Genomic DNA, 21,483 nt, shown 5'->3' with positions numbered 1-21,483 from the left:
GCCAATGATTAGACAAATATGCCCTCTAGAGGTTAAAGGATGAACAGCAGCAGCAGCTGATCTGTGTACATACATACGTACCTGCAGTCACTGGCCAAGGTTAAAACAAAACACCTGAGAACAGAACACCAGGTATGCATGCATTACTAAACACATCAGAGGGGCATTATAAAAAACTGCTCAGCTAAAACATCAAAGTGCATAAACTTTATTTTATATACTGTGAAGTGCTGTCCAGGTGGCACACAATGGTAGCAGAGCAAGGACTATGTAAGGCTCACTTTCACTAACAGCAAACTAGTGAATAAAGACACCTGCAAATGAAAAAAATGATGCAGTGTATAAACAGGTGAGTCAGTCCCGTTTGGTCTCTCTCAGTCATTCTCCTTACGTTCCCTGTGACACACCTAGTTTAAAAGTAGCCGAGTTGTTGAAGGCCATTACAGTGAAAACCTTAATCTCATCCAAGAGAGCTAAACTACCAACCCCTGAGATTAACTGACCAACACTCAGGAAAGGACATGGTGACGAGTATGAAGTGCTAGCAAATTCAGAAACATAAAATGCAAAAACATTCAGAAATAGAAACTGGAACAGAAAAAGAAATTTATCAATTAATTTTTACACTAAAGCATAACTACATATATATATATATATATATTTACCCCCATTTTTCCCTTTGTCTACTCAAATAATGGAGGCTTTTATTATCCACTGCACATTACAGTCTCTCTCTGTCAATGATAACAGTTAAGCATGATGGCACAATTAAAAATTAAAATGCAAACCCAACTATCATCAAACAGGATTTACCTTTAAGTTGCCAAAGCAATCTGTTTCATGTCATCATGTGATTTTGTCACTTTGGACACCAGACAATGAACCAGGCCAGTCCCAGGATGTCATAATTATTGTCTGGGGGTGCCATAGTGCAAATGACAACAGAGTTCTTTTCCAGGAGAGTTGTTCTCCCTCTAGAGAACGGATATTTATTTAGCCTATAGACCTGCACTCTTCATTCTTACTCACAGATGGACCACTTGTGGTTGGAGGATAACCCTTTACAACAATGAGGTATTATCTTTGGCTTTGCAAAAGTTACATTTCAGGTTCCAATGTTGCAGGATAGACTCTTATATGGAGTGTGTGTGTGTGTGTGTGTGTGTGTGTGTGTGTGTGTGTGTGTGTGTGTGTGTGTGTGTGTGTGTGTGTGTGTGTGTGTGTGTGTTTAATAGCCTGATGCCCAGTGAACTTGAGATTCTGCTTTGGAGTGCCGTTTAGCCTCCAAGATGGATAAAGTCTCTTGCTCCTCGCTGATCTCCTTCAGCCTCTTTTCCTCCAGAAAACACACCAGAGAGTCCCTCATGTCCACCACATCGATCATCTGCTGAAGGATCCGCTCTTCTTCCGCCTGCTCCTCAGGGGTCTTTTCTGTTACACAAACACATTCAAACACTGAAGGTGAAGTTAAGTCTATGTGTAACAAAACCGTTGCATTTTGGGCAGACTTTCGCCATTATCTGAGTCAAAGATCTGAAGACAGAGGATGTTCTACAGTTTGTGGTGTCAGGTGTAGCTGCAGGATGTGTGTTCAAAAAGTTCTCTTTACAACAACATTTACTACTTGGAGGTTCCTATGCCTCTATCACAACTTATCAGAGAACCAGCCACTGTCTGTGGAGTCACTCTTAACATGTAGTAGGTCTGAAAATTAGCCAGTAGACTCCATCTAATTTAAGAGTAGTGCAAAAATCTTTCTCAAAGCCGCTAGAAAATGAATACATTTATTTGTTACTTCTAGGCCAAGCTACTGCAATTCCTTACTAATACTAAAAAAAAAGACTCCAGCCTCCTTAAAAAGCCTTCAGTTAATTCTAAACACTTTACCAAGAGAAATCAAATCCTCCTACCGTGCATCTGCTTGCATCAGCATCCTTTAAAATCTAGAATATAGTTTCAGACCACTAGGCTAAATTGGGTTAGGCTAAGCTAAAAACTGAGCTGTGATACAGCTTTTAGATCAAGATGGCTCAGGTTAATCAGAATTATTACTTAGTTAAGCTGCTACAAGTTTAATCTTCTGGGGAACCTCCTTGACTCACTGCGCTCTGCTGTTTTCCCTCACCTTACCTCCTTTTATCCATGTACTTTTGTGTCTTCCTCCCCAAGTGTCTCAAGAACAAGGCCACATCAAAAGCCTTCCAGGAAGGACACACTCAACAACCCCATAATGATGGTGGTGGTGGGGGGATGACATCTATTTACTACTTCCAGTAAGATCACTGCAGTTGTTAATTGGCACTTCATAAATTGCAAAGGCTTTTATGTGGGCACCTTTCATCTCCATGTATTTCCTGAGCTCCAACTCCAGCATGCTCTGCTTGTCTTCCAGTTCCAGTTGGCGAGACCTGACAAAGAAAATAAACATGAGCTTAGCTGTGTCAACATTCCCACCTGAGGCAGGTTATTATAGGCCATAAAGCAAGTGGAGTCTAACTCTACTGACTGAAAAACCACAAGGTTGATCAGCACAAAGAGTAAAGTGTTTTGAGGTTGAGCTCTGTCGTCACTGTTTGTGCAAAAGCTTGGTTTATTTCCAGTTCAACAGGCTCTTACTGTGTAATCAGTGTTTAAAATTATAAGAGGGCCATTTTAAAAGGTGCACACTTACGCCACCATGAGGTCGGACTCCTCTGAGACCAATGCATTCTTCTCATGGACAAGCTGGATCCAATGCTCAATTGTATCAGGAGGGCCGCTGCTGTCTGAAAGTGGCAAAATACAGTGTGAAAAAGAGGAAGACTGTCTGTACGGAAATTGTTGATGCAGTGGGATGTTATGTTTGTGGTATGACGAAACATCCAGTTTGTCTGCAGGAAAGGCTTTTAGTTTGAGCGACTCCTGAGCTCTCTGACCAAGGCCCAGTTACTGAAGTTCAATTTAATCTGTAGAAAATTCCCAGAACAGGTTTGATACAACAAGATATTAATTTCAGTAAAACTGGGCTCTGTCTAATTTCGTATAAAAGTATTAAGAGTCTTTTATCTTTGGTTGTTCTGCCAATGAGCCATTAAAATCAACAGAAGCTCTTGTCTGCTTCCATAACAATGTTTTTCATTGTATGGTGGGAAAAAATGTTTTTTTCTTATAAAATAAAGGCTTTATTTTTGGAGATTTCTTTCCACGTGACCTTTTTATGAGGAATTAAAAACTACTATACCCTTTCACTAGGTTCTTACCTGCCTCTCCACGCAACGTTTGCTCCAGCACAACACCTTTTTCCTCCAAGTCTTTGAAGGTAACCTCAATCTCTTCCAGTCTCCTCTGGATGGACTGTTACCCATAAAGATACAAAGTTATTGCTCATTTAGGCATTTAAACATTTTCTCCTGCTGCCATTTCAGAATAAAAGCATTTTAACTGCTATAAATTGATGGACCAGTTGCTCTCCCATTGTTTCTGACAAAATCTGTAGCTGCTCAAAAAGCATTTCCGCCCCCAGGCTGCTGTTCTGGGCAGCATTAGATTACAGTTTCTGTTACCATAGTAACCGCAGGTGTCACCAAATCAACCAAAGCTATAATCGCACAACAAACAGCAAAAAAAGCAATAAAGTTGTTGAGAGAGGCAGACCTGAGCTTTCCGCAGTCGCTGTAATTCACTCCTCTTGGCTCGACGTTCCAGTGTCCTTATCTTCTTCAGCTCCATTTTCTCAGCCTCCACAGGATTTGATGACACTGTCTGAAACTACAGGTAATGTGTTATTATTATTATAGGTGTACAAGAAAATGTCATGTCCCCCCGTCATGTAGAATTAAGGGATAGTGTACTTTTTTATCACACAAGGCAAGATCTTCTCGTTCAAACATCTCATCATCGTCATCATCATCGTCGTCATCGTTGTCCCCATCAGCACCCTCTTCTGAGGCACTGTGAGAGAATGTTTCTGTGGGAAATGTAAAAGAATATTGTGTCAAGTGTCTTTGTGTGGGTCCCTCTAACCATTTTTCTTCGGTAAAAGATCAAAGCAACCTTATACTGAACTTACCTCCTCTCCCTGGATGGTTAACGAGGACACTGAGTCGTGTGTCTCTGCTGATCCTCGGGGAAGAGAGATTCCAGGGGGAAAACTTGGATCGTACCCTGGTCTGTCCACTCGGCAGCTCTTTTTTCTTAATGCCGCGTCGTTGCCTCTTTTCTCTGTAATTACTTGCGGTGCTGCCGCTCCAGTAACCTTCCTCTTCTTGCCCATTTGAGCCATCTGGTTTCGGAGGGCTGGGACCTCCTGCTGTTGCAGAGGAAGAGGAACATGACGAGGATCCACCTGGGGTTTCTGAGTCAGAGTCACCGCTCAGACTTTGAAGATTGACCAACTGGCTTTTCTCCTCCTCAGTGAGTTGGAGCTTCTTCAGCGATTGCTTAAGGTGGGAGCCCGGTGGTGCTTTAGAGATCTCATCTGCAGGGGTCAGAGGTGATGGTTTCTCAGAAGTGGAGGGTGTGAAAAGGTGGACTGTGCGAGGTTTTGCTACTGGAGGAGAGGATTCAGATTTTGGTGTGACTTGTCTAGAAAAACGAGGCTTTGGGACTGGGCAGGGCCCTGTCAGCAGGAGCTCCTGTGTCTCCTCCTCTGTAGATGCTGGTATATCTGTTCCAGATGGAAGATCTTGAGATGTATGTGGTTCCTGGGATACTTTGGATTCCAGAATATGATGGTCCGGTCCACTCAGTTTATGTGACTTTGTGCACACTTTAGATTTAGACCTATCACACTGTAAATCATAGTCCTCATCTGATGGTGATGGTGTATAATCATCACTTGAAAGCCTGCTCTCATCATATGTCACTTTGTCAATTTCTTTATTTTCCTGAACAGAGGAAAAAAAAGAAAACATACAAAAAAATTATTTAAAGAGAACACAAATCCCATGTTTGGTATGAAATGTCCCACAGACTGCTGTTAAATAAACACTACATACAATGTCATGCAACAGAAGACTGTGTAACACTAGCATCATTAACACAAGAAATCAACATGGTCTCATCAGCATTAGGCAACACATGGTTTTCATCTGTTTCGTTCAGTAACCAACCTCACATGATGTTTGAGCATCACTCTCCAGCTCCAGTCCTTCTGAGTGCGGCTCACAGTAGAACCTCCCTGAGGAGGATAAAAAGTCATTGTCAAGTGAACATCCACACTAAATGGCAGCCCCCATAATAAGAATTACAAAGCAAATTACAGTGGTAGCACATAGGAATGACACTACTGTGTTTTTTGCCATTTCTGCTGTGTTTTTTTTGTCATTTTTGCAGATATGCATCAAAAATCTTTGATTTGAATTTATGTGAATGAATGGTCTAACATTCGGGCGAACAAAACTGTTTCTGACAGCCACCAAAGTGAGTTTGGTTTTCTATGCCGTTTAATTTTTAATCTAAAAAGCAGCATCTGTGGCTGATGATTAGATTCAGTTAATCAGTTTTTTTTAATCAGTGTCTGAGAAAAAAAACAGCATAAATATTTTGTCAATTATACATGAATTACCTAAATGAATAAATAAAGGGTTCCATTTATTGTGTCACGTGTCTTGGCTGAAACATGCCCACAACCAACTGGAAACAAGGCTATTGCAAGAATTAGCAAAAAATTCCAGTACCTGCTAACAACTATACTATACTGTAATATAACAGTATTCACCTGTAGTCTCAACAAAGACATATCCTCCCAGCCTGAGTGTGATGCCGCATTGATGGCAGGTGAAGCAGCTCCGATGGAAGAACTTGCCCTCAGCGCTGATGCGCTCAAGTGCATAGACCTTTTTACTGCAGAAGTAACACTCGGTGCTGTTTGTCGTAGACACACCAGTACCGGTTTTAGGTTCAAGAGGAGGAGCAGAATCAGCTGTAGGAAAGCGCTCAGGGGAAAGAGGAGCTGGCACCATCTGAGGAAACCATATAAGAAAGATTCAGGTTCTGTAAAAGACACACTGACCATTGGGGCTTTTTTTATTTTAAGAATTGCACAGAATGACTTTAATTGGAACGCAACTCACACTTTCATTTTCTGCCATTCTTTCTCGCCTCTCAGATGTAAATTTTTCCTGTGGGGAAAATAAATAAATAAAAAAAAAAAATAAAAAAATCACACGTTGACTATGTGACAGTCACATATTAAATAGCCACATTTGATCATATCAGCGACTAAAAATTGAAGTGTATGAATAACACAAAGAACAATGTGATATAACACCTAACATGAAGCACATAAACACAGACAGAATAATCACGTCTGTGATTCACCATCCCCATGAATGCACAGACTCAAAGGCCAATATGAACCCTGGCTGTAAAAAGATGCTTATCAGGTGCTGTGTAAACACTGAACTCAAGTCACTGTGTGCGTACCTTGCGCCGTTGCAGAGAGTTGTGCTTCAGCTTGTTCAGAAAAAAGATAGCTGACTGTGTCCTTGCAAGAGTCAGAGACTTGGGTGATTGCACCAAGCCTGCAGGTTCTGTAACCAATAGGAAATAAAACAAATCAGAATCCTGTTTATATAAAATTATCACCACCCTAACTGCAGCAGATTATATCTTGTCTAAAATGATCTTCACAGTAGGTCCTCGCTTCGTTCGTATTTGATAATCTCTCTTACAGCGTGCTGCACTGCATTAAAACTCTTTAGCGTCTGCTCTAACCTGACTAGCCTATCATCATTTCGATGAGGTTACCGGAGAGTGACAGCTCCCTCCTACCTTCACCTAAGTGAGCAGATCCCAAGCGGAGAAACACAGCATCACAGAGAGGGAGCGCACATATCACACCCACTTCAGCTCATCAGCGCCTTCTAATGCTGAGATTTCATTTGCAGGGCACCAACCCCTCGCGGTGGTGTACAAACACCTCTGCTTTGCAAGAAAGGACCCTTTAGTGCTACAATAAATCCCCCTTCAGGAGACACTGTTCAGCCCAGACCACAGTAATCCAGCTGTTTGCTCGGCCTGCTGCCGGGCTGGCTTAGTGCACGAGAGCAGCATCTGAGAACAGCACTGGCCACTTAAGCCCAGTGAATTCTGGGTAGCAGGCTCTTAAAGAGACAGTGCTGATTTGAATGTGTGTCGAACACCAAACATCTTTCAGTGGGAGGATATGCAACTTTTTTTATGATGAGGCTAATATAGTGTCTAGGTAACCTACTTACCTGCATTAAAAATATAACCGATCGATCATAAACCACAGTAAAATGACAAGCATAAAGAAAATCTTTACTGTAAAAGACTGAAGAAGCTTAAGGCACTGAAATTTTGCCTTGTTCAACTTCCTGTACATTCTCAGAGCTTTACCTTTCGCTGGCAAAGTTAAAGCGTTTTGGACTTGGGTAAGGTAGAGCACCATGGATAACTTGTCTATCTGACCACTGTTGGCCAGATCGGTAGGAGACATGACAGGTGGGATGCCCAGCTCCTTCTCCAGGATACTGAAGGCCAGTTGGTTGTTGTGAATGACATTGGACTCCTCTAGGGTGCTCATGTCACTGTAAAGAATTATAGCAAAACTGATCACATTTTCTTTTAACTGCCGTTTGTTTAGACACACATTTCCAATAAAACTTATGTGAATCCTGAGGCTTATTTCCTTCAAAGAACATACATACACATACATAATTTAACAGCATGTGCAGTATCTCAAAACAAAACTTAAAAACAGGAGGCCTACAGTAATTGCATTACCATATGAAAATCAGAGTGACTCACATTAGCTGAGGTCTGAAATGGTGGATCAGAGCACACAGAGCAATTCCAGATATCCACGACTGGGTGAAGTCTGTTACATTCACATTCTCATAACATGCAGTGTTTCTCTGGCACCACTTCAACAACCCTTCAAAACCACTGACAGAATCTGGAAGAACAAGTAAAGGACAATTAATCAAATAATGTTCCTAAGATATTTGTGGGCCTCACAATTACTGTCTAATAATGCAGCTAAGTGATTGTAAATATGATGTAGAAGCCTTTTTAAGCTTGGTGGTTTGCTCAAGGGAGATGAATATACTGGAAAAAAAATATTGAAATACTGTAAACATTACACAGGCCTGTTTGTTTTCACATTAAAGACCAGTTTACCTTGACGCATGTTACCCAACTTGTCCGTCTGCTTTTTGATTGATGTTTGAGATACATCAACATTGTACAGGTGCAGCACCTGAAGTAAGGGAAAGCTAGATTAGATTTCCTGATACTTATGAGCATCTATACATGAGAAACACACCTCTTGTTCTACTGGTCTATTTAAACAAGATTACCTTTACTTATGAGACCATGTTTTATTAATTTTACTCATTATGTTCAAAAGGCTTTAGAGTGATTAAAAGTAAATTTCCCAGTCCCAACCTGATTTGAGTGGATGGATGAGAGGTTAACCCTCAGGTACCGTGTTTTAGGGTCAAGACTGTAGGCACTGTAGTTTTTGCTGGTGTTTTCTGGTGTTGTCTGTGACAAGAGCTGGTAGATACTCTCTCTGTACTTATTTCAAGACGAAAACAGTAAATTACACACATACTTAGAAAACTAAGTGATGGTGACTCAGATGAAAAAAAGTTGCAATTTTAATGGGTGAAACATGACACCAGACATGCTATCATTTTAAAATTCATCTCAAATTAAAATTAGACATTTCAGATTTATATTAAGAGAAACAGGATACAGCTGCATCAAGCACGTCCTTCTTGATGTTACTTTGATTTAACTGTGTTTTTGTCACATGTGCTCACCGTTCTGCCAGGATCTTGAGATGTGGAGCCCCCATTCCCCAACGTCTCACCATCCACGCTGTGTCAAACGCAGCAAGAAACCCACGAGCAATTCCTGTACCCAGAGGCCAAAAAGGCTGCAGAGAACAATGTGAGTCAGTTTGGTGGAAGTGCTTAATAGAGCTGTGCAAATGAATCATGAGTTCTAATGGTTGGCTAAATGAGGACCATGTGTGTCAAGTGATGAATTGGATATTAGTTACAGTACCTAGTCTTTCATGGTATTAAAAAAAAAACATATACAGTACATACTGTATACTTCAGCCTTGAAAGGTTATTGGCATATTAAAAGCTTAATCAGCAATTTTCCTAATGCCACAGCACTACCCAAACTATCACTGTAAACTAACCTCCACCAGGCAATCTCCAACAAGAGCAATCAACAGTTTCTTTCCTTTCCTCTCTCTGACCATAGAGGCATTCTCAGCGCGGTGCATACAGGTGAAGTCAAACATGGCTACATCTGGCTGGCCAGCATGGCTCTGAGCAAACTGGAGCTGAGGCAGCTTTCCACTAGTGGAGAAGTTCGCAGCATCATATGCGTAGTGACACAAAGCCTCATGATCCACATTTCCAGGAGTCAGAAGTTGCTCTGCGTTAGTATAGTCCTGCAAAGACAGTGTGAGATGTGTGATTACTCAAGGGACCTTTGCTGACATTAAGAGACCTCATACTTATTTATGCATTATCTGTTTTTTACTGGTCAAGCATGCAGTAAATGCCAACAGAAATGGCACATTGTGATGGTAAAGTGTTGTTCTCACCTGTTTAATGACCCCTTTCTTCAACAGGCTCTTCTTCTTGGCAGTCATAACAAAGTAGTGGGTGTCATCCCTGTAGTAGACAATATTCTCTAAATCAATACCTAGAATGGAAAATGGAGATACATAGAGAGGGTGAAGTGGAACATATGTGAGTGAGTTTTTTTTTTTTAATATATTACCTATTTTCTCATATTACTAACTTTTGCATATACAATGCTATACCTTTCTACTAGTTTAGGAATAGGAAAAAGGATGGGGACAGGGTAGCGAGATTGAAAGAAAACAATTGCTGAAGTGGGTGGGCAAGAATAAGAGTGTAAGGAATCTAAAGTGAATCATATTACAGTATGAATCACTTTAGGCATGTCATAGATTAACAGCACTGTGGCTCCTTTCACAATGAACCCAACTTGACATTGTGGACATTCCGCTATAAAGCTTGAGGGCATTGGGGGCATTCCAGAGAGGCACAATAACAGTAAAAGCAGATGTTCAGGATAATGACTGTCACTGTAGACAAATACCTACCTGTCTCATTGAGAAGCTCTTGGAAGAATTTCTGGTTATATATGCGGGCCACACCACTGATCTCAGGTACCTGTGCCTCAGCAGCTGTGTTTCTGTTAATGAAGTTGGCTGTGATGCCAATAGCCAGCTTGCCCCTCAGCTCTTTGTGCTTAAATCCTGTGAGTAAAAAAGCAATGAAAAAAAATAAAAAGGGGAAACTGAGCTAATGAAGGCAGTCAGAAGATGTTTGTGTATAGTCAGTGTTTGGTCTTGCAAAATGTCTGAAATGTTACAATTTTACCCAGCATGTATGAGTGCTCGTCTCACCATCGGGGACAAACCTGCCACCTCCAGCAGAGATAAAGACATCAAACTGGAAGCTTGAAGCAGGATGAGAGGAAGGATGTACCTGGGCCATCCAGCCTGTCATAATAAAATATTTCACTTTTACGTACAGTTTGGTTCATAAGAGTGTTACTATGAACACTATAAAACCACCACAAGATAGTGTGTGTGCTGTACTGAGGAAACTAGTGTGGAGAATGACTGGTTGGAGGGCAGATCTACCATTTTCTCCTGAAGGCTGAATCAATCCATGAAATTCCACTCCAGTGTGGACCTCCACTCCAAGCAGCAGTGACACTTTCAAAAGAATTAGCTGCAGTTGACGGATGCCTAAAATACACATATTTATTGAAAATGTGTCAGACAACCAGTAAACTAGAGGTGCAGTCTGTCACGCAAGTAAAAAGTTAATTGGCGCTATGGCTGCAATGAAAGGCTAGTTTTATTACCACTGTGTCTAAGTGAAAGCTGTTGTATAAGCAGATAATGTATGGCAATATGAAGAAGATGTTATAAAGCTATGTAAAATATACTTTGTAGAAAATTATGCTTTATTAAAAAATTCTTGTAATGTCTGATAATCGTCTTTCAGTAATTAAACATTTAATGACATTTGGATGAAATTACAAAAATTTCAAATAGACCTGTTCACAAGTCAAATCAGAAGGAACTGATTTAAAAGAGAAGTTATTGTTGTTACGTGACATCATCAGTCTACCTGTCCTTTTGGCCTTTGTCACATTTGCCTCCACCTAAAGACGATCAAACCGAAAATGAAAAACAAACACTATGCCTCTTATCTGTCTACACAACCTAGATTACTGAGTGTATTAGATCCCAGTGTGATATTTTTTTCCATTCTTGCCGTAACTACAGTTCTAAAATTAGAATGATTAATTTAGTTTCTCTGCACTTAGAGTTATAATTACAGTATAAAAGTGTCTTAACATCAACAAAGTTAGATGTTTTTTTTAAGACTGCCCATTAACCAAAAATACAAAAAAAAAAAAAAAACTCACTTATTTACTCACTTATGTGATCCAGTGAACCGGTGCAGAATTTGCCATAGAACTTCTTAGCACCAAGTCCACGCAGGTCGCAGATGGTATAGGGCCAAAGATGTAGGACATTGTTCCTAGAAAATTCTTCTCTCTTTTCCAACACCACTACCTGAGCTCCAAGCAGGGACAGCTCAATAGCTGTCCTCAAGCCGCATGGCCCAGCACCTAAGACCAGACACTTAGAGAGCCAAAGTAGTGAGAGTAAGATTTTAATGAAATACAGTAGGATGATTAAGGGTAAAATAAAGCTAAATAATAAATACCTTGTTTTTAGTGCAGGCTTTTCCTTGCTGGTAATCTGCATGAGATGCCCGTTTGTCCAGCTTTGTCCACAAGACTTTGGCCTTCCAGTAATTCAGTCTCTCTTTTAATTTGGGGTAAAAACCCCTAAAATCATTAGGACTGATGTCAAGATGACAGCAGAGTTCAGCAAAAAGGAGCTTCACATCCTTACAACTCTGGGCCTGGACAAATAAGTCAAATGCTGCATGTGCTGTATTTTCTGGGTCCTGGCTCGCCATGATGGAAGCTGGTAGTACTGGTTTGGTCCCTTTGTTTGTTGGTACTCTTGTTTCTCACAGCAACTGTAAAAGAAAAGGTTAAATCATGGTACTGGCACTTTCAAGTTAATAAAGTAAACGTTCCAAGTATTTTTTGCTGTTGTTTTCATTTGACAGACGTGGTATATTCTTTTAACTACAGTACTGTGCAGTAGTCACGCAGTCTAGTAGTCACCTCTCTACTTCAAACGATCTTAACGTTTTGTCACCTGGCTAGCTGAGTCATGACTGACTTCCTCTGACTTCCTCAGACTGGGTTCTGGGGCTGCCTGTATCTCTAGTTTTTATGATGGCTTCATGCTGAAAGGACTGCACACAGCTGCCTCGTCATTGTCCCCAGGATGTGTGCTCAAGTTTAGTCACAGTAAATGAGGAAACTAAATATTTTAAATATAACCACATTGTTGTTCCACCCATTACTTCAAGGTCATTATACCATTCAAGTTTATATTGCAGTTATATTCTAAAGAAACACTCTTGCAATAAACACTGACATCTTTTCTAGCAGTAGAATGCTTAAGCAAAGCATAAAGTAAACAGTACAGTGAAGCATACAGTTTTGTGTGTGTTAAATTGCATGTAAAGCTATTATATAAAGCTAAAGCTAAGCAAAAGAAACAAGCGATGTGACATCGTTATATCATGAGAACAAGTTCATAGCAGCCTGAAAATAGACCAAAAAAAGGAAAACATGAGCATGAAGTGAGCTGTCATTTTATCACCTTGATCTACTTTTCAAGCAGTAGGTTGTTTATAGTTTCAACCACAGCCTGAGCTGCAGAGTCTAATAATACAGCCACAGACCGACCACTACGTGTGTGTGCCTGTCTTTGAACGTGACACAATATTACCTGATTATAATGTTAACTATTAAGCTCAAAAGTCCTCAGTGACATTTGTTTTTCTCCTCCTGTCCGTTTTAAACCATATTCATTCAGCGTGATTAGGAGAATTATTCAAACTGGCTGAAAGTTAAGTCAGCAAGGCCAGGAAAGGGCTTTTAGTAAGTACTGTATGAGGTGGCTTCTAAAGACAAGGCCGCATGTCAAAACTAACCCAGAATCAGAATCAGAGTTTAATGGCCAAGTTTGCACAGGACAACCAAGGAATTGTATTTGGTCTGACTCCGTCTTTGTTCCCTCACAAAAAACACACAATTAAGTACAATTTTAAATATAGTTTTGAAAAACAAATAGTCATTGCTGTGTGTATCCGGTAGAGTTCAGCTCAGACACAGCCTGGGGGAAGAAGCTGACTCTGTGTCTGGTGGTTCTGGGGGCTATAGCTCTCATAACTCAACATTATAATCTAGATTTCAATTACAAAGAGACACAATACAACAGCACGTTAGTATCTCATTCATTAATATTGTTTGTGACAGGGCTAAAAATAGCTTGAGAATGGTGGTAAGGCGGCATAGAAAGCTCTCAGATCTCCTTACAGGCAAAAGCCACTAGACTAAAATTAGCAATACAATGAAATCCTCATAGGTCCTACGATTAATACACATTTATTTTCCAAACCCAATCACTGAATACCAAACGATGCTTACTTTAAATGCTACAAATGCTATACTTGTAGTAGTGACAACCTATGGGGAGGAGTGACGTATAAATACCACAGCCATGAACATCTGGTGTAAAGCAAGTCTAAGCATGAAGCAGGTTTTTGCAGCAACGCCACAGAGAATCCCACAGAAAACAACCGGGATGCAAATGTGAACTGACCTGATTTTGCTCAGAGCCACTAGATTGGATTACCCTGCCTTACTACACGTGTAAGCTCTTCGCAGTCTGTCGGGAAAGGCTGGGTCCATCAGCACGGTGGCACAAACACTGACCGGATCCAACCCAGAGGGGGAAATGCTGGACGAAGACAGAGGGAAAGAAAGGAGTTAGAGACGCGCCAGTTGCTTCACTTATCGAGCCGTAGCAGACCAGAAGTAGCGTTGAGACACAAAACAAGAAGCTTTGAAATGTGAGCGCTCACAGTGACAGGAAGCTGATAAGAGGACACTGAATGTGGACGAACGACGTTTAAAATGCTGTACCGTGAGGTTAAATAGTTGAACACTCAAGCTATCCAGTCCCACGTTAAAAACATTAACTGGCCTAATGCCTATTTTTACAGTGGGGATGCAGTTGCAAAGAGCGTCGAGAAGCCGCACATTATGAAGCTAATCATTTACCGACAAAGTTTAACGTACTTAACCAACGTAAGAAATGTGTGCGTCCGCTACTAAAAATCTGTCTTAAGAACTAATAAACAACAGTTTGGAGTCGTGGCATGTTACTTTACCAAATCAGTCGCGCTGTCACTCATTGTGGACCAGGTGTCGCTTCCAGCTTAATTGTCTTCGTTTGCGGGTAAAGAGCCAGCGCCGCTTGTCGCTTCACCTGCGTTCTCCGTTGCCACACGGCGCGAGCCTCTTCCGGGGCTTTCCGTTGGAGGTGCAAAGACTGCGCGAGCCCCGGCGCACGTGACGAGTTCGTTCTCGTAGTTCTCGCGGCTCTCAATAGGTACAGTAGGTGTCTAAAGTGACACAAAACGCCCGAGGACATAAAAGCTGGTTTGTAGTACAAACCATTGATCACTGCGTTACTGCATTTTTTTAAATGACTATGCGTACTTTAAGCAAATAAATAAATATAATTGTTACGTATATTCATCGATTTATTTATTAAAAACGATTGTTTTGCGTAAAGGTAGCTCTACATTTCACAGTCTGTAACGTTTGGAAAATCTCAGTTAATAAAATCTACTATTCTACTTTCTTTAGTGCAAACTACTTTTGCACTAAAGAAAGTATCTAGCCCCAAACACAGAATTCCACGTTGTTTATTCCCACGTTATGTGTGTAAATGTGACGACGTCGGATAGCTTTTAAAACAAGTTGCAAGAATGCCTGTTTCAGTATTCATTCGGGGCAACTGACCTGTAAGGACATCATCTAAAACAAACTTCAGTATTTTGATTATAATGCTGAACCACCTTATACTGTAGCTCTCTTGAAGAAAGTTTCCATCACAGCTGAGAATTCTATATAATGAAAAATCTACCCACTGTATGGTCATGCACCTTTCATTACCAACAGAAGCATAGTCAGGTTCCTGAATAAACAAATAAACAAACCAACTCCCTTTTCTCTGTAATCAAGATAGAGTTCACGTAGTAGCAAAATACAAATTTATTACAATTTGGAAATTGCAGTACGATTTAACAAAGCAATTTAAAACTCCCACTATATATATATATATAGTGGGATAGAGACCAACAACAGAACAGAATGTTCTTGGCTTGAAGTAGGGCTGTATACAGAAGATATGACCCTTTATGTGCACTTTTTGCATATTTCTTTTATCAAAAACATTCACTGACTCAGGTCTGGAAAAGAAACGAGTAATGTCACACCCCTTTGAGCACTTATCCAATAATGCATCACAGTCACGTACCTGCTATATATATACTGTATTAATATCCTCATATCTCCTTCTGTCATTTAATCAAAATCAGTAGTGCCTAATATAATGTCAACTGCGAGATCATGCCATGGAACAGCGGTTGATGTATGGGGAACAGCAGTGCACACACACAAATACACATTCCATGGCGTCAGGCTTTCTAAGAAAATCTGAAATGTTTAGTGACTAAAGATTATAGTTAATTACCTGCTCATTTACAAGCCTCGAAAGCAGCACAGACATAAGTTTAAAATTACCACAATGTAAACATTTGTGGTTTTGATTGTATGATCAGTGTTCAACATAGTCCAAGTGTTGTGATACAACAGGCTGAGTCAGGGTTTACAAAGCTAGCTTGCTGATATTTGTCAGCTTTACACAGCTTCTCAGAAATATGTGCACGAAAAGGAGCGTAAATGTTTTATAGGCTATTACATGTCCTAATTTTATGTCATTATTGACAGATGTTATTTAACCCCCCAAAAAAACATAACAATAAGGAACAATGGCAGCAAAATAAACATTGGGGTTAATGTAAAAGGAATAAATTATAGTGATGGTATATACAAAACATTAGGCAGTAAGAATATTTACAATTCAGTTTCAATAGATTTCATTATGTCTATGTAAAGGTTGGAAAATGCTCTTGGTCTGCCCCCTACAGGCTGGGGGAAGCATAACCAAAACAAAAAATAATATCTCCAGTGAATTTAAAAATACACTAGAACTAAAACAGAGACTAACTAAAAATATAAATCTTCATATTAATGAAGGTTAGAATTGAAAGGTGATTCACTTAAATTAAATTGTAATGCTTAGAAAAAGCTGACATGTTGAAGACATGATGCTATTGTACCCTCAAAGGAGTTAGATTTAAATATCCCCAGCATACACAAGTCAGACTTCATTGTACGAAAATCTCAGAGTAGTAAAATACACTTTCACACAATAAGAAGAGTACAAATGAGATTTTCATTGGCACTAAAGTCCTTGTAGCAGAGATCAAATCGTCTCCATCCTGAGATGACCATTGGTGATCAGTAGCTATTTGTTTGTAGGAAAAGTCACAATTAGAAAATAGAAAATCAAACTCCGAGCCTATTCGGTTCTTTGTGTTGAGCTGTACAGTATGATGGTCACAGAATAAAACAATTTGCCCAAATGGCACACGACAATGAGAAAATCAATGGTGTCAGTCTTTACAGCTGGAAAACCCACCCCAGCGTTAGTAGCAAAATAAACTACATATACTGGTAAATAATTGTACAATTCAAAATTCAAATGCTTCTCAAGTGGCAACTAGAAGAATGAGTCTGAGCTTAAAATTGTGTTCAAAACAGTGTGATAAAACCTGACTCGTCATTTGTGTACTTACTGCATTACAGGAGTGCCTGTAGAAATAAGCACAATACGAATAAAAGGAAGCCAGAATTACCTGTTTGGTTGTAAGGATAGAGGGGTTGGACTGACAAAGTGTTCTATAACAACACTTTAATACCACAGTTTAGTACTGTCCTTGAAACTTGAACTTGAACTTGAACGGGACAGGAACCGAGTTTTGTTGATTTGTTTAATTCACCTTGACTGATTGTACCCATATTGCTGTTGGCTTTTTGTCCCATTACACAATACATGCACACGCTCACTCATACACATATCCACTATAAAACAGGTGCACATGCTCCATTTTGAGCATCCACAGCGAGTAATTGCATCTGTGTTTAGCCCAGTTTACAGGTTGTCTCCCGGCTGGTACTGAGGCTCTGTGGAGGTGAAGTAATCCTCCAGGAAGCCCTGCAGGTACTCAAAGGTGGGCCTCTCCTCCGGCTCTTTCCTCCAGCACGTCAGCATCAGCTCATGCATGGATTCCGGGCAGTCCACTGGGCATGGCATCCTGTAGCCACGCTCCACCTGGTCCAACACCTCCCTGTTAACCATACCTGCGAGTGAAACGAGGTCGCTGTTATTGCAAGCCACAGACTGACAATGTGAATCATACACCCGTTCTAGTCATGCTGTTCTACTGGTAGAACATGACATTGCACTGTGTGTGCAATCTAAAAATAAACAGGGTACAATTTCACAACTTTTCATCGGTTTAGCTGCTTCGGTAGCTGTACCGAAGCAGTTGTGCTTGCCATGAACATTTCTACTCTGACAGCATTAGACGTGATCGAAACATTTCTATTCATACCACACTCATATCCTAGGGCACGGAGAGGTCATGTAAGAGTCGATTTAGTTATCCACACGCTAACTCATGTTCAGTATGTACAGAAAAGAGGAAAACGCCTCTTGTTCATAACAACTCCTGACTTTATTTAAAAATAAAATTATAAACTTGTCTGGATCCTTGCCTGGATAGGGTACTCTGCCTTTGGTGGCCAGTTCTGTCAGCAGGATCCCAAAGGACCAAACATCAGATTTGATGGTGAAGCGGCCGTACAGAGCAGCCTCTGGAGCGGTCCACTTGATAGGGAACTTGGCTCCTAAACAGTCATCAGGAGGTGACAACAATGAGCTGTAGGGTACAGGGTCACTGATTCTAAAGTGGTAGATGCCCATTTGTAAGTCTCGGTAGTCTCACCTTGCCTGGCAGTATATTCATTGTCCTCAATGAGGCGAGCCAGACCAAAATCAGCTACTTTGCAAACCAAGTTATCTCCCACCAGGATGTTTGCGGCTCTGAGGTCTCTGTGCACATAGTTCATCCTCTCCACATATGCCATCCCTGAAGCAATCTGATAAAAAAGAGGTACACTTTGTCATTCCTAATAAGTACAATGCATTTTTGAACAGATTTCAGTGATACATTGACATAATTACTATGTTTGCCAACCTGTGAGGCCATGTCCACCAGTTGAGGGAGGCGTAGTATCTTGCCCATGTCACCTTTTAGGAAATCCAGCAAGCTACCTGTTAAAAAGAACAAACAAACAGAATATTCATTTGTGCAAATATCCAGATGTAACAGAAGTGGTTAGAAAATTATTTGTATAATGAGACAAACGGCCCGCTCACCTTGCCCCATGTACTCGGTGACGATATAGATTGGCTCCTCAGACACCACAGCGTAGAGCTGAACCAACTTTTCATGTCTCAGCTTTTTCATGACCTGAGCTTCTTGCAGGAAGGCCTCAGGGGACATGGTGCCAGGCTTCAGGGTCTTAATCGCCACCCGCGTTGTACCATTCCACGTTCCTGATAAAATGACGAGATTCTAAACAGCATGCTTTGCTGCACCTTTTACCATTCATCATTAATGTGACCTGTTAATTCTGATATCATTTAGATCTGCTCTGATAAAGCTCTGGTGATGTGTGTAATGTATATCTGTCCACAGAATAAAATAATATGTCTCAAACAACTCACAGCTGCAAACCAGCTCAGGTTAAATTTCCATTGATGCCTATCAACATTAGAGAATTCAGCTACATCAGTAACAATAACAATAAAGAGAAAGAATGCAGAGGTTTGAACTGCTGTTAAATATCTGCAAAAAAAGTACCGCTTTTGTTTTCTGGTTTAACATACAGTATGAGGTTATTCAAGAAGCAAAAACACAACTTACCCATCCACACTTCTCCAAAGCAGCCTTGTCCAAGCTTGAGGTCCAGACGGAGGGAATCTCTAGGAATTTCCCAGGCATCCTTGGCTAAGCCCTGAGTCTGAGGCTTCAGTACCGGACAGATGTCAGTTAGAGTGTAACACAGTCCGTCAGCATGCTCTGGAAAAAGACAAAAAGCAGGGTTAGTGCTAAGGGAAGGGGGTGTCTGACAAATGGAAAAAGACAGACGGTGATCATCAGTAGGTGCAACTCACTGCGATAATGATTGACAAGCTGCTGTAGGGTGACGAACTGAGTGCGTGATGTGATGTAGAAGCCACCGCTGTCCAGCTTCCTAATCTTGTAGTGCTTCACATTCAGCCCTTTGGCGTTGTCATAGTCCAACACAGACAGACAGTAGGCACCTAGAAAGCACAGTAACAACCTGCTCATTGCTCCACCAGGGGGCAGCATCAGTCCACTGATGCCTGAAGTCCTGAGCCTCAGTTCCACATTGACCTAATTCTGTCTGACTCACCCACCCGAGTCCCTCCCCACCACTGTGGCTCAACTATCTATATATCTAGTTCTCCCACATTCTATAGCTATTTTACCAGGAATCATGCACTCTACATGTGCACACAAGCCCACAGCAGCAGCTGATCCGGTAGGGCCTGTGTTTGCTGCAGCAGAGCAGCTGCCCGCCTATCACAGCTATCTCCAGTCCCACGGGTGTCACATCCAACCTTTCCCATCTGCCTGATTTATCTCTCCTCTGAACCCACGCTGCCAACCGGCTGGCACGCCACAGCAGGACGCTCAGTGAACAGTGGGGACTGATCTCCCACTGCTATAAGGAAACCCTCCTATTTATCCTTTTAGAAAGATGTGCATGTGCTGGAGCCCATTTAACATCATTTTATATTAAACACAGATAAATGTCTTTTTATCCATTTGTTTTTTTTAATTTGCTGAGTCACTTTACCTTTGGTGGTCTCGCTCTCTCTCACCAGAAATGTCCCTCTTCTGTTCTCTAAACTTAGAAGCAGCCTCTCTGAGTCGCGGCGTGTGATTCTGCCAAAATACCACCTGGTGATGTTGAGAGTGAAAACAGAGGTACAGATGAGATCTGGTTGTTGAGGAGGAGACAAAGTATGAGTTGAGTTTACTGCCTCAGGTAATAAAACTCTGTCTTTGCCATGCCAGATGCAGCACATACCCATGCATACAAATGCCTGCAACAACAACAGCTGCTTACCTGGATTCTATGGTCAGTCTAAGATGACTTGTAGAGCAAAAAGCAAAAATGGAAGTTTTTATAAATGATTAGTGACTTATTGTAACTTCACAAGCAAGCAGGTTAGCATATAAGTGTTAGCAGCACATTTGCACCAGAGATGAAAGCAGAAAATATGTTAAAATTGGCAGAAGGCAAAATTTTATGAATCACTGACTTAGAAGAGAAGATTTGCCTCATACTCATGACTGTACAGTAAAGATTAACAGCCAGCAGGTAGAAACCAATCCTAGGATCGATGATTCAATTCCTTGGGATCAGATGTTTTTGCATTGTGACCTTGGACCAGATACTGAACCATGTGACTCAGTGAGTCACTTCAAGCTACTGTACATAGCAGCTCTGTCCAATAACTACACATTCAAATTTTTAAGCTAATTTTTGTTTTTCACAATTTGCTATTTGATAGCAATCTTCTCATCTAATTCATTGCAAACATCTGTGTTTCAAACCATCTTTTGAGAACTAATAAATAAACAATATGTAGGAATCCAACATGAGTATTATTTCTATTATGCACTTGGTGAAACACAGATAGAAGAAACTAAACAAGAAAAAAAATGGGGTTTACTCTTCTGCCTGGATGGAGTCAGATGGAGCCACATAATTGCTGGGGATATAACCACTCTCTCCAGTGGCCAGGGAGCGCGCCAGCCACCAGTCCCCCTCTCTGATGATGAAAAAGATGACACGCAGCTTTGTATACGCTCAACACACGACAAACAAAAATGACTTTACGGGTTTTTCCAGTGTCTTGTACAGTACACATTAGCCACGAGTGGGCACACTAGTTTACTGTGAGGAAAAGTCAAAGTGAACTCATTATCCATTTTCATAATGTGCCCGCAGTTGCTCCAAATTGAGTATAGTGCTGCAAAGCCAACTAGCCTCCATAGTAATAGAAGGGCTGTGGGGCCTGGGGCCAGAGTCATGTTGTTTGTACGTTTTTAGCAGATCAGTACTATATGTAGAGCAAAGGCGTATGCTTCAGGCGATACAAGCACATTTAAATACAGTTCAAGAAGAGTTTCCACAAACCTGCAGTTCACCTTCCTCCTATAAAAAATGTGACGGTTTATGAAAGAGAATTGGAAAAGAGAAAAGAAACAGTGAGAAAGAAAGGGGTTAAAG

At 40.9% G+C, this 21,483-nt stretch overlaps 2 protein-coding genes across 6 annotated transcripts in view; both read right to left on the bottom strand.

Moving 5' to 3' along the window:
* Positions 1-192: 192 nt before the first annotated feature.
* On the bottom strand, positions 193-14,506 carry mical1 (microtubule associated monooxygenase, calponin and LIM domain containing 1). The gene is made up of 25 exons (XM_041071588.2): positions 14,346-14,506; positions 13,775-13,912; positions 11,751-12,071; positions 11,458-11,665; positions 10,649-10,756; positions 10,409-10,504; positions 10,103-10,258; positions 9,575-9,675; positions 9,161-9,418; positions 8,772-8,887; positions 8,392-8,518; positions 8,125-8,203; positions 7,753-7,900; positions 7,342-7,532; positions 6,406-6,512; positions 6,054-6,101; positions 5,699-5,942; positions 5,091-5,158; positions 4,049-4,865; positions 3,831-3,946; positions 3,634-3,747; positions 3,240-3,333; positions 2,672-2,765; positions 2,335-2,408; positions 193-1,431 (listed from the first exon to the last, which is right to left on the bottom strand). The coding sequence occupies exons 3-25, from the start codon at positions 12,006-12,008 to the stop codon at positions 1,229-1,231; spliced, it is 3,825 nt and encodes a 1,274-aa protein (XP_040927522.1). The 5' UTR covers positions 12,009-12,071; positions 13,775-13,912; positions 14,346-14,506; the 3' UTR covers positions 193-1,228.
* Positions 14,507-15,216: 710 nt separating this feature from the next.
* src (v-src avian sarcoma (Schmidt-Ruppin A-2) viral oncogene homolog) overlaps positions 15,217-21,483 on the bottom strand; it is an 18,606-nt gene continuing 12,339 nt past the window's right edge. For 2 of the 5 annotated variants that reach the window (XM_029155976.2, XM_029155977.3), the window contains exons 4-14: positions 21,391-21,408; positions 20,924-21,022; positions 20,314-20,340; positions 20,041-20,144; positions 19,331-19,480; positions 19,080-19,235; positions 18,530-18,709; positions 18,348-18,424; positions 18,096-18,249; positions 17,866-17,997; positions 15,217-17,448 (exon numbers count right to left, since the gene is read on the bottom strand). In XM_029155976.2, the coding sequence (XP_029011809.1) occupies positions 17,240-17,448; positions 17,866-17,997; positions 18,096-18,249; positions 18,348-18,424; positions 18,530-18,709; positions 19,080-19,235; positions 19,331-19,480; positions 20,041-20,144; positions 20,314-20,340; positions 20,924-21,022; positions 21,391-21,408 (1,306 nt within the window). In that variant the 3' untranslated portion in view covers positions 15,217-17,239. The remainder of the gene's footprint in view (positions 17,449-17,865; positions 17,998-18,095; positions 18,250-18,347; positions 18,425-18,529; positions 18,710-19,079; positions 19,236-19,330; positions 19,481-20,040; positions 20,145-20,313; positions 20,341-20,923; positions 21,023-21,390; positions 21,409-21,483) is intronic. The other 3 variants (XM_041071533.2, XM_041071532.2, XM_041071534.2) reach the window with 3 other exon arrangements.

Source organism: Betta splendens, chromosome 7, assembly GCF_900634795.4.
Source record: "Betta splendens chromosome 7, fBetSpl5.4, whole genome shotgun sequence".
Taxonomy (NCBI): Eukaryota; Metazoa; Chordata; class Actinopteri; order Anabantiformes; family Osphronemidae; genus Betta; species Betta splendens.
This window is presented reverse-complemented; position numbering and strand designations above follow the sequence as displayed.